General features: G+C 48.9%; 1 protein-coding gene across 2 annotated transcripts in view; it reads left to right on the forward strand.

Annotated features, from left to right (window-relative positions):
• C11H21orf58 (chromosome 11 C21orf58 homolog) overlaps positions 1-12,892 on the forward strand; it is a 41,303-nt gene that overhangs the window by 25,494 nt on the left and 2,917 nt on the right. For both annotated transcript variants that reach the window (XM_043525815.1, XM_043525816.1), the window contains exons 5-6: positions 5,110-5,224; positions 7,670-7,809. In XM_043525815.1, coding sequence (XP_043381750.1) covers positions 5,110-5,224; positions 7,670-7,809 — 255 coding nt within the window. The remainder of the gene's footprint in view (positions 1-5,109; positions 5,225-7,669; positions 7,810-12,892) is intronic.

The raw sequence follows: 12,892 nt of genomic DNA on the forward strand, positions 1-12,892 counted from the left end.
GCCAGGAATGACAACAGACATGAAGGAACCTGGACTCTTTGGGCTATATTCAGCTGTGGCCTAAGCAGGCATGTAGCAAGGTCTCTCCAAGGCTGGAGTCAGACCCTGTCTCAGTTTCCAAGCACACTCAGGTCATGGCAGTGACGTAGCCCTTCAGTTAAGTCCAAAAGTCCGCCCCCCTTCCAGAGCTTAACTCCAGCATAAACCAAAACCAAATCTTCCACCCCAGGCTCTTCCACTGGGCACAGCCTTCTCCTCTTGTGGTCTGTCCTCTGCCACCCTGTCTTCGCTCCTCTGGGCTCTGACCATTCCCACCTTCCCTGCTTTACAGGGCTCACTGCACCCCTCACTGCTTGGTTGCATAAGGGAAGCCCAGCTTACCCTCTACTATGGTTCCCAGCCCTGGGAACCCTTAGCAACCCAGCTGTCTGTCCTGTAACCTCCTGCTCAGGGACGCTTCATGGTCCCTTCCCTGGGGACCCTCCTGCTTTCGAGGGAGCACTGCCTCCCACCTACGGTGTTCCTGGCGACTCCCGAGACTGTTCTTATAGCCCAGCAGGCCTGGCTTTTAGTCACATGAGCCTTGCGTTCATCCTCTCCCCCTGGGGAGGCAGCAAGCACCAGTGTGCCACTGAGCCCCATCGCCCTTAAAGGGCCAGGGCCTCCTGGGGCAAGGTATGGCTAACTCTGTTTCACTTCGGGGGTTGTGCAGGTTGCAGAGTGTCTTGGAAGTAACCTGCCCTGCTTGCAGCTTAATAATCTCCAAGTATTCCTTTAACAAGCAAGACCTTTCTCACCTGAGCTCAGCCCGACCCCCAGCTTAGTTCCTTTCTCTTCAGGTGTTTTCAGCAGTCTTCCTTCTTGGGCAGGGAGGCAGTGGAGAAGAACCAAGATTAACTCATTCCCGAGCCTTAAATAGGATTTTCATATGGCAGGAATCATTTATTTCCCAGTTTGACCCCCACCTCTTAATGGAAAAACACTAGAAGTCCAAGATGGTGTCCCTTTCAAAGCAGCATCCCAGGGAACTTCTCAGGAAGGAGGGAAATTAGTATCTTCAAAATCCTCTTGTCTTTCCTAATGGCCCATCCAGGCTGATTGCATACGGTCTGCTGGGTGTTCCCCAAGTGTAAACACAGTTGTAATTGTTATATAGTCAATATTTGTATCTTCAGATACAAAAATGATACATGCATATAAATAGGATAATCATATTCAGTAAATCATAACCTTTCCAATGATACCTCTGTGATATTATCCGATTAAAATATGTCCATGTAGATCATTGTTGCTACCACTGTTATATAATTGCAACAAATCTTGTACAAAATGTGGCATGTAAGAAGTCTATGGAAAGGTTATGACTAGCTGAATATGATTATGCTATTTGTATGCATGTATCATTTTTGTATTTGGATTTCAGATGTTTGCTCCTGGGGTAACGCCCACAAGGTATTTAGCCTGCACATCTTGAAGGGACTATTCAAATTAAGTGGCTCATCAAGGTATACTTAACTCACAATGAACCGTGGGAGACGCTGATCTACACTTAATGGACTTGCCTGCTATGACTAAGCAAATTCATGCATGGACGTGTGACTTGCCCATGTGACTCCAAACTCCATCTTCTACCTGTAATTTTCCACTAGCTGTGCTGAGGACTTTGTTTGAAACAATGGGTTTCCTTCCACATGGAGGGAAGCTATAAAAGGCCCTGGAAACATCTCCATTTTGCCTCTTTCCTGCTCAAGCCTCTGGATTGTGGACTTACACTAATGGGAGTTGTCATAAATATAAAGGGAAGGGTAAACACCTTTAAATCCCTCCTGGCCAGAGGAAAAACCCTTTCACCTGTAAAGGGTTAAGAAGCTAAGATAACCTCGCTGACACCTGACCAAAATGACCAATGAGGAGACAAGTTACTTTCAAAGCTGGGAGGGGAAACAAAGGGTTCTCTCTGTCTGTGTGATGCTTTTGCCGGTACCAGAGCAGGAATGCAGGTCAGAACACCTGTAAAGAGTTAGTAAGCATTAGATTCTGTTTTGTTTAAATGGCTGATAAAATAAGTTGTGCTGAATGGAATGTATATTCCTGTTTTTGTATCTTTTTGTAACTTAAGGTTTTGCCTAGAGGGATTCTCTATGTTTTGAATCTGATTACCCTGTAAGGTATTTACCATCCTGATTTTACAGAGGTGATTCTTTTACTTTTCTTTAATTAAAACTCTTCCTTTAAGAACCTGATTGCTTTTCATTGTTCTTAAGATCCAAGGGTTTGGGTTTGTGTTGACCTATATAAATTGGTGAGGATTTTTATCAAACCTTCCCCAGGAAAGGGGGTGTAGTGCTTGGGAGGGGGGGATATTTTGTGAGGGAGACATTTCCAAGTGGGCACTTCCCCTGTTCTTTGTGTAACACTTTGGTGGTGGCAGCTTTTAACCTAAGCTGGTAAGAATAAGCTCAGGGGGTCTTTCATGCAGGTCCCCACATCTGTACCCTAGAGTTCAGAGTGGGGAAGGAACCTTGACAGGAGCATTCTAACCAAGGGACTGAGGACCTTCCAATGATTTGGAAGCAACCAGAGACTTGATTTAAGCCAGCAGTTTATTTCATCACTGCTACAAGCCTGAACCAAGAACTTCGCAATTATTGTATGTATTTAACCAATTCTCATAGAATCATAGAATAACAGAGTTGGAAGGGACCTCTAGAGGCCATCTAGTTCAACCCCCTGCCCAGAGCAGGACCAATCCCAACTAAATCATCCCAGCCAGGGCTTTGTCAAGCCTGACCTTAAAAACTTCCAAGGAAGGGGATTCCACCACCTCCCTAGGTAACGCATTCCAGTGTTTCACCACCCTCCTAGTGAGAAAGTTTTTCCTAATATCCAGCCTAAACCACCCCCACTGCAACTTGAGACCATTACTCCTTGTCCTGTCATCTGCTGTCACTGAGAATAGTCTAGATTCATCCTCTTTGGATCCACCTTTCAGGTAGTTAAAAGCAGCTATCAAATCCCCCCTCATTCTTCTCTTCCGTAGACTAAACAATCCCAGTTCCCTCAGCCTCTCCTCATAAGTCATGTGTTCCAGACCCCTAATCATTTTTGTTGCCCTTCGCTGGACTCTCTCCAATTTCTCCACATCCTTCTTGTAGTGTGGGGCCCAAAACTGGACACAGTACTCCAGATGAGGCCTCACCAATGTCGAATAGAGGGGAATGATCACGTCCCTCGATCTGCTGGCTATGCCCCTACTTATACACCCCAAAATGCCATTGGCCTTCTTGGCAACAAGGGCACACTGTTGACCCATATCCAGCTTCTCGTCCACTGTCACCCTAGGTCCTTCTTTGCAGAACTTCTGCCTAGCCATTCGGTCCCTAGTCTGTAGCGGTGCATTGGATTCTTCCGTCCTAAGTGCAGGACTCTGCACTTGTCCTTGTTGAACCTCATCAGATTTCTTTTGGCCCAATCCTCCAATTTGTCTAGGTCCCTCTGTATCCTATCCCTACCCTCCAGCATATCTACCACTCCTCCCAGTTTAGTGTCATCCGCAAACTTGCTGAGGCTGCAATCCATGCCATCCTCCAGATCATTAATGAAGATATTGAACAAAACCGGCCCCAGGACCGACCCTTGGGGCACTCCGCTAGATACCGGCTGCCAACTAGACATGGAGCCATTGATCACTACCCGTTCAGCCTGACAATCTAGCCAGCTTTCTACCCACCTTGTAGTGCATCCATCCAGCCCATACTTCTTTAACTTGCTGACAAGAATACTGTGGGAGACCATGTCAAAAGCTTTGCTAAAGTCGAGGAATAACACATCCACTGCTTTCCCTTCATCCACAGAACCAGTTATCTCATCATAGAAGGCAATTAGATTAGTCAGGCATGACTTTCCCTTGGTGAATCCATGCTGACTGTTCCTGATCACTTTCCTCTCCTCTAAGTGCTTCAGAATTGATTCCTTGAGGACATGCTCCACGATTTTTCTGGGGACTGAGGTGAGGCTGACCGGCCTGTAGTTCCCAGGATCCTCCTCCTTCCCTTTTTTAAAGATGGGCACTACATTAGCCTTTTTCCAATCTTCCAGGACTTCCCCCGATCGCCATGAGTTTTCAAAGATAATGGCCAATGGCCAATTTTAACTCTCACCTTTTTTTCTTTCTTTTTATAGGCTATGTTTACACTATCGTGGTAAGTCGACTTACACTACGCAACTCCAGCTACGTGAATAACGAAGCTGGAGTCGATGTATCTTAGGTTGAGTTAGCGCGGGGTCTACACTGCGGGGGGTCAACGGGAGAAAATCTCCCGTCGACTTACCTTACTCTTCTTGTTGGGGGTAGAGTACAGGGGTCAACTGGAGAGCAATCTGCAGTCAATTTGGCGGGACTTTACTAGACCTGCTAAATCGACCACCGGTGGATCGATCTCAGAGTGTTGATCCCCTCTGTAGTGTGAACCTGCCCATAAATAAACCTTTAGATATTAGATACTAAAGGATTGGCAATGGCATGATTATCGGGTAAGATCTGAGTTGTATATTGACCTGGGTGCGTGGCTGATCCTTTGGGATCAGAAGAACCTTTCATTTGATGAAATTGGTTGTAAAGAACTGCTCATCTTAAAGTCTAGTGTTTTTGGTGGTGATACAAGGACTGGAATGCCTAAGGAAACTGCTGTTCTGACTTCTTGTTAGCCAATGTGCTGAAACAGGAGTTTACTTTTGTTGCTGGTATGGAATATCTTATGGGAGAATAACCACCAGTTGGGGCGGGGGTGTCTGCTCTATTTCTCAGCTATTTGTCCTGAATTTGGTATTCTCAGTCGTGACTCACGAAGTCATGATTACAACTTCACATGACCCATCTTGCATAAAACGTATCTTAGTTGTGTCATATTCTTATCATAAGCATATCTCTGTGACGAATATGGGGCATGGGGTCACACCCTTATCTTTGAGCTGGACACCTGCGGGTGTCATGGGTGGCTCAGCTGTGAAGCATGCAGGGCATCAGAAAACGAAACGCAGTAGCCCAGAGAGCCCAGGATTGCAGGCAGATGGCAACCCTGACTCCTCTTGTTTTCCTCTTGTTCTTAGATGCCGCAGCAACCGGCAACCATCATCCAACAGTTACCTCAGCAGCCACCTCTCATCACACAGATCCCGCCTCCACAGCCCCTCCCGGCCCCCCGCTCTGGAAGCATTAAGGAAGGTAAGCGTCAGCCACCCCAACATGCGGGGTCATTCACTGCTCCGAGATCAGAGGGAGCTCAGGAAAGCAGGAGAAAGTATCACTGTGGTGACATGAGACAGCACTCAAGTTACCTTGTGACCTAGCACAACCAGGCTGTCAATGCAATTACTGATCTTGCCAATCAAATATCTGGGCCCTCTGACGTGGGAACTTAGAATAACTTTAGTGCTGCTGGGCACTTTATCTTGCAACAGACAGAGAGGCAAAAACCAGGTTAAGCAGTGGAGAGGGTTTGGGGGAAATAGAACAGCACAAGGGAAGATACTGGTTAAATATTAACAAGGACATTTGCAGCTAAAACTTTACAAACAACTCATAATGCCAAAATGAGCAAATGGGGTTTTTGTACCCACTGTCCATTCTCCTTAGTACAATATAAGCGTTTATTTTAAAATGTGTAGGAATGGCCTGTCGCTGGAAACAAGAGGGGGCAGCTGAATGTGCTACCCTGCGTGCACATAAACAAATTTGTTTTGTGTTTCTGAACAGAAGTGAGCAAGGTCCAGGAATAGCATATGGAGCTAATATCTGGGCTTCTTTCCCCAACTCAGATTTTTGCATGGGGTTTCCTGGTACTGCAGGGAAATGAAAAAATCCGAGAGCAACTCCACAGTCCATTGCTTGGGGATTTAATAAAGTCTCTGGTTTATTTGAATCAATTTATTTTCTAAAACAAAATGGACCACATTTATGTCTGACCACCCTGAAGTTGAATGCAGTGTTCCTGTAGCCATATCGGTCCCAGGATATTAGAGAGACAAGATGGGTGAGGGAGTAGCTTTGATTGGACCAACAGAGCTCTGTGGGGCTCAGTTGGTCCAATCAAAGCTATTCCCTCACCCATCTTGTCTCTCTATTCCCTGAAGATGATGCATTTACACCAGGGACGAATTTGGCTCAATGTGTCCAGTTAAATGAAAAACCTGGTTACTTTAATTGTTTTTGTGTTGTGATTGAATTGGTTCTGGTGACAAGATAGCAGGGAGATCGGCTGAAGGTGGATATATGCACTCTAGATGCATTTTTAAAGCCACATGGAAAGAAATTTCAGGGTGACAGTTTAATGTCTCTTCAAGCTGGGGAACAAATGTTAAACTAACATTTAAAAGAAGTTTTTTCCCTAAAATTTCTGGTCATGTTTTCTGATTATAGAAGCCCTGGCTGATTAACAGTTTGTTCCTCAGCAGCTTTCCCAGTGTGATCTTGCAGTGAAGGGGTGACGCTCACTTTGAGGCCTCTCAATCATTTTCATGGCAGCAAACGAAGGTCCCAGACACAGGCCTGCACCGCAGCTGCGTGTCGCGCAGTGGTTTGGGCTCCAGGGAGGAGTAGGTGCAGACCGTCTTTCACTTTCAGTTTGTGTGGGTTCTCACTAGAGCACCAGGAATGGTTTGCCTTAACCAGCAAAATTCCCCACAATGTCAGCTCATGTTTGAGCAACGTCTGGGACCCAGCCATGCCGGCTGGGCTCTCGTTCGTTCCTGCAAACGGCCCACAAGGAGCTTTTTGTGAAACATTTTCTCTACCTGGCTTCCCCCAGAATTGGGCAGGCTTCAGCTGGCGGCATGAGGCTGGTTTCTTCGGATAGGTCACTCAGTGGAAAGCATGTAGTATCCTCCTGTGCCCTGGTTGGCTGTGGTTGTGTTCTGTGGCCAGCAGGGCTAGCCCAGCCAAGCAGAAGCTGTTGTCCAGGAGTTTCTCAGACTGACCTCTCTAATTCAGCTGGAAAAACAAAGAACAGAGCACACTGTCCCAGGCCCCATGGCTGCATCAGTCTTGTACCTCCCACAGTTACCCTGTGTGTTGGGAATGCTCTCATGGTTCAAATGGGCAGGAATCCAGTGACACTGAACTGTGAATGTGGGTCGGTGACATGTTTCAGCCATAGGCAAACCAGGTGTCTGAATGGGAACCTTGTGGGATTTTCTGGCCTGTAAAGCCGTACAAACTGGTTCCTACGCAAAGACTTGTGATGAGCCTCTTTGGACCTGCATGTGCAGGGTTTTGGTCAGCTATGGTCTGCCCCTTCTGAATCCATCTCCATTTGAGAGTCTGGACAAGCCCAGACCAGTGAGGCTTGCCTTAGTTTGGGTCACAAACACGTAGCGAGGGCTTCTTTGCAGAGACAGGGAAAAGCTAAGCTGGGCTGAAAGCCTGAACACTCTCATCCAGCCCTAGGTATCTGCCATAAATGGCAGTCACTGGCCAAGGAGATAGTGGTGTCTATTAACATTCTCCTCCTCCAAGTGTGAAAGGCCCTTTCAAGATCTCCTTTCAGCTGCGTTCCCTAAGTCGGAGCTGTCTGGGCGCTCTGCTAAGAGTCTGACCCACTGAGATGCCCTTTGCCCTCTGTCTCTCACTGGCAATGCTGTCCCTTTCCCCTTGGAATTTGTCCATTCCCAGACATGGTGGAGATGATGTTGATGCAGAACGCTCAGATGCACCAGATCATTATGCAGAACATGATGCTGAAAGCTCTGCCACCGACGGCGTTCTCACAGCCCGGTGGGACCGGGCCTCCCTTGCTGCAGCACACCCAGCAGGTAACGCCATTCACCCCTACAAAGAGACGCTGGGGCAGGAGATGGGGGGCTGATCTCCACACGCCGGGGCAGGGTCCGGGGAGCGCGTTTTGAATATCTGGGCCGGAATGCGGCTTCAGAACCCATTGGCCATGGACACGTGTCCTAGGGCACTGCACACACGGGCTGGTCTATGGGATGAGCTCAGGCTGGACGGTGTCTTCTGGAGCTGAACCCCCGCACATGTCTCCTGACTCTGCCTAGGGTGATGGAGGGGTCAGCTGCTATGCCACCTCTGGATAGGGCGTACAGGGTATGCCCCCCCGTCCACAGCAGGCCAGCTCTGCTCTGCCACAACCTCACCTGCTCTCTGCCCAGCGCTGGCCTCGTACAGGCCTGGGGCCAGGCTGTGTTTGGCAACGTGCAGGCTGCTGCTGCACTCCCGCGGGCTGGGCACACTCCAGCCCTAAGAGCGTAGCTGAACTGCATGTTTTACATAAGAAAACATTCAGTCATCCAGGGAAGAGCCCACTTCCCAGGTGCCCACATGGTCACTGGGAACCTGGGATTCTGCCCTAGGCTGGGGCAGACACACTTGCATTTACATTCATGGGTATATTTTTATGGGCCTTCCATTTCCTGAAAGCTTATTTTGATGGAACCCGTAATTGGTAAAGTCTGGCGTGGTGCTTTGCGATGGGCTGGAACGGAAGCACTGATGTGATGGTGGGGCCTAGAGACCCCAGTCAGGATCAGGGCCCTGCGTACTCAGAGCTGGGCACACCCACACGTGTAGAGACAGAAGAATTTCCAACCGCACCTAAGGGCCAGATTTGTAAAGATTTGTCTAACTCCCACCGAAATCAACAGGAGTCAGGTGCCCTCATACCCTTAAACTCTGGCCCTAAGTGACTTAGGAGCCTCAGTCTCATTGAAAGTCAATGGGAGTTAGGCTCCTAGGCTCATCTGAAAATCCCCTAGGTGCCTCTCTGCATCTTTAGGCACCTAAATCCCTTTACAAATCTGGCTCTAAGTGCCTAAGGTATCTAGACACCTAACTCCCATTGAACTCAGTGGTGAAGTTAGGTGCCTAAATCCTTTTGCCTAAAATGCACCTAAGATTGAAATGTGACACAGGAACCTAAGTCACTGAGGTGTGTTTGAAAATGTTACCCCAGCGCCTGCCCGGAGGGGTTTCCAATCTAAGCAGGAAGGGCAGTTAATTTGGGAGTTCCCCTGGATGCCTCACGCTGTGCTGAGATGCCCTGGGCTTCCCTCCCCATTTCACACCTGCATGCATGCCAGGGCCTTTTCTTTTCCCTGTGCGCACAGACCAGAAAGTACTCTGGCTCCTGGCCTGGCTCAGGTGTGATGCTCTCGGGCCCCCTTGTGTTAAGACTATCACCACCACACATCTGAGCTTGTAACACTCACCCGGCTCGTAAAACCTGCGCTGGGTGCTATTTCCAGCTCCGACGGCTGGCTTACACAACCCAACCCCCTAGCGTTCCCAGGGCTCTGGTAGGAAACACAACACCCTTCTCTACCTGATCAGCTTTGGCTGTGGTGGGCGGAGCTGGCATTTGCTGCACCTGTTCGCCACTTCTCTACACCAGACATACTCCAGTGTTTATGAGCAGCTGTCGGCTCCTGTTTCAGGACAAGCTCTGCAGCAGCCACTGCCAACTGGCAGAGTATTGCACAAAGGGAAGCGTGAATCTTCTCCGCTGTGCCTGCTCTCAGCCAGGTTTGTTACGGAGTGGCATTTGCACCGCACCCCAGAGCCGTGCGCAGTGTGAGCGGGGCCGGGGCCGGCGGGAACACCTGTGCTCATAGGGACACACATGAGGAGAATCAGGGTGCTCATAGGACACTGCAGCACTGTCTTAAAGGGAGAGTAGTGCACGACGAGCGTCCCAGCCCTGCCAGAGGGATCCCCGGCCTGCCTAGCAGACACACTTTCTGCCCTGCTTTGTACTCTCCTCACTCCAGTTTTGGTGGCTTTAACGTCCCAGGTGAATAGTCTCGTCCACATTGAACGGAAAGGCAGAGCCTTGTTTAATGCGGTGCCTGACGCTGCAGGAGGGGAGAGCAAACAGCCTAATCGCAGGCTAAAGGAAATGAGACGAGTAAAGGTTCACGAGCCTGCACCTAAGAGCCAAGGAACAAGCAGAGCTGCCCTCTCGTTCTTTACATCCCATGGCAAGGCCAGTTGCTTTGCCCCGGCCGTTCCCGAGGTGGGGAAGTGAGAGTGGAGCCGGAGTGTGCAGTAGGTCTGCACTGCAGTTAGACACCCACGGCTGGCCCGTGGCCACTGACATGGGCTCAAGGGGCTGTTGAATTGGGTTTACATGTTCAAGCGCAGGCTGGAGCACAAGCTCTGGAACCCCCCCAAGAGGGTGGATCCCAGACACCAGCCTGACCCCGAATGTCTACAGTGCAGTTAAAAAGCCCCGTAGCCTGAGCCCCTTAACCCAGGTCTGCTGACATGGGCCAGCCGCTGATGTCTAATCATAGAATATCAGGGTTGGAAGGGACCTCAGGAGGCCATCTAGTCCAGCCCCCTGCTCAAAGCAGGACCGATCCCCAATTAAATCATCCCAGCCAGGGCTTTGTCAAGCCTGACCTTAAAAACTTCTAAGGAAGGAGATTCCACCACCTCCCTAGGTAACACATTCCAGTATTTCACCACTCTCCTAGTGAAAAAGTTTTTCCTAATATCCAACCTAAATCTCCCCCACTGCAACTTGAGACCATTACTCCTTGTCCTGTCATCCGCTACCACTGAGAATAGTCTAGATCCATCCTCTTTGGAACCACCTTTCAGGTAGTTGAAAGCAGCTATCAAATCCTGCCTCGTTCTTCTCTTCTGCAGACTAAACAATCCCAGTTCCCTCAGCCTCTCCTCATAACTCATGTGTTCCAATCCCCTCATCATTTTTGTTGCCCTCCAGTTGCCTGTCAATTCCAATTTGACTCTCTCCAATTTTTCCACATCCTTCTTGTAGTGTGGGGCCCAAAACTGGGCACAGTACTCCAGATGAGGCCTCACCAATGTCGAATAGAGGGGAATGATCACGTCCCTCGATCTGCTTGCAATGCTCCTACTTATACATCCCAAAATGCCGTTGGCCTTCTTGGCAACAAGGGCACAGTGTTGACTCATATCCAGCTTCTCATCCACTGTAACCCCTAGGTCCTTTTCTGCAGAACTGCTGCCTAGCCATTCAGTCCCTAGTCTGTAGCAGTGCATTGGATTCTTCCGTCCTAAGTGCAGGACTCTGCACTTGTCCTTGTTGAACCTCATCAGATTTCTTTTGGCCCAATCCTCCAATTTGTCTAGGTCCCTCTGTATCCTGTCCCTACCCTCCAGCATATCTACCACTCCTCCCAGTTTAGTGTCATCTGCAAACTTGCTGAGGGTGCAATCCACGCCATCCTCCAGATCATTAATGAAGATATTGAACAAAACCAGCCCCAGGACCGACCCTTGGGGCACTCCGCTTGATACTGGCTGCCAACTAGACATGGAGCCATTGATCACTACCCGTTGAGCCCAACAATCTAGCCAACTTTCTACCCACCTTTAGTGCATTCATCCAGCCCATACTTCTTTAACTTGCAAGAATACTGTGGGAGACCGTGTCGAAGGCTTTGCTAAAGTCAAGAAACACCACATCCACTGCTTTCCCCTCATCCACAGAGCCAGTTATCTCATCATAGAAAGCAATTAGATTAGTCAGGCATGACTTTCCCTTGGTGAATCCAGGCTGACTGTTCCTGATCACTTTTCTCGCATCTAAATGCTTCAGAATTGATTTCTTGAGGACCTGCTCCATGATTTTTCCAGGGACTGAGGTGAGGCTGACTGGCCTGTAGTTCCCAGGATCCTCCTTCTTCCCTTTTTTAAAGATGGGCACTACATTAGCCTTTTTGCAGTCGTCTGGGACTTCCCCGGATCGCCATGAGTTTTCAAAGATAATGGACAATGGCTCTGCAATCACAGCCGCCAACTCCTTTAGCACTCTCGGATGCAGTGCATCCGGCCCCATGGACTTGTGCTCGTCCAGCTTTTCTAAATAGTCCCAAACCACTTCTTTCTCCACAGAGGGTTGGTCCCCTCCTCCCCATGCTGTGCTGCCCAGTGCAGTAGTCTCGGAGCTGACCTTGTTCGTGAAGACAGAGGCAAAAAAAGCATTAAGTACATTAGATTTTTCCACATCCTCTGTCACTAGGTTGCCTCCCTCATTCAGTAAGGGGCCCACACTTTCCTTGGCTTTCTTCTTATTGCCAACATACCTGAAGAAACCCTTCTTGTTACTCTTAATATTTCCTGCTATCTGCAACTCCAGGTGGGATTTGGCCTTCCTGATTTCACTCCTGCATGCCCGAGCAATATTTTTATACTCTTCCCTGGTCATTTGTCCAATCTTCCACTTCTTGTAAGCTTCTTTTTTGTGTTTAAGATCAGCAAGGATTTCACTGTTAAGCCAAGCTGGCCGCCTGCCATATTTACTATTCTTTCTACACATCGGGATGGTTTGCCCCTGTAACGTCAATAAGGATTCTTTAAAATACAGCCAGCTCTCCTGGACTTCTTTCCCCTTCATGTTATTCTCCCAGGGGATCTTGCCCATCAGTTCCCTGAGGGAGTCAAAATCTGCTTTTCTGAAGTCCAGGGTCCGTATTCTGCTGCTTTCCTTTCTTCCTTGTGTCAGGATCCTGAACTTGACCATCTCATGGTCACTGCCTCCCAGGTTCCCATCCACTTTTGCTTCCCCTACTAATTCTTCCCGGTTTGTGAGCAGCAGGTCAAGAAGAGCTCTGCCCCTAGTTGGTTCCTCCAGCACTTGCACCAGGAAATTGTCCCCTACATTTTCCAAAAACTTCCTGGATTGTCTGTGCACCGCTGTATTGCTCTCCCAGCAGATATCAGGGTGATTGAAGTCTCCCATGAAAACCAGGGCGTGCGACCTAGTAGCTTCTGCGAGTTGCCGGAAGAAAGCCTCGTCCACCTCATCCCCCTGGTCCGGTGGTCTATAGCAGACTCCCACCATGGCATCACCCTTGGTGCTCACACTTCTAAACTTAATCCAGAGACTCT

This window comes from Chelonia mydas, chromosome 11 (assembly GCF_015237465.2).
Source record: "Chelonia mydas isolate rCheMyd1 chromosome 11, rCheMyd1.pri.v2, whole genome shotgun sequence".
Classification (NCBI taxonomy): Eukaryota; Metazoa; Chordata; order Testudines; family Cheloniidae; genus Chelonia; species Chelonia mydas.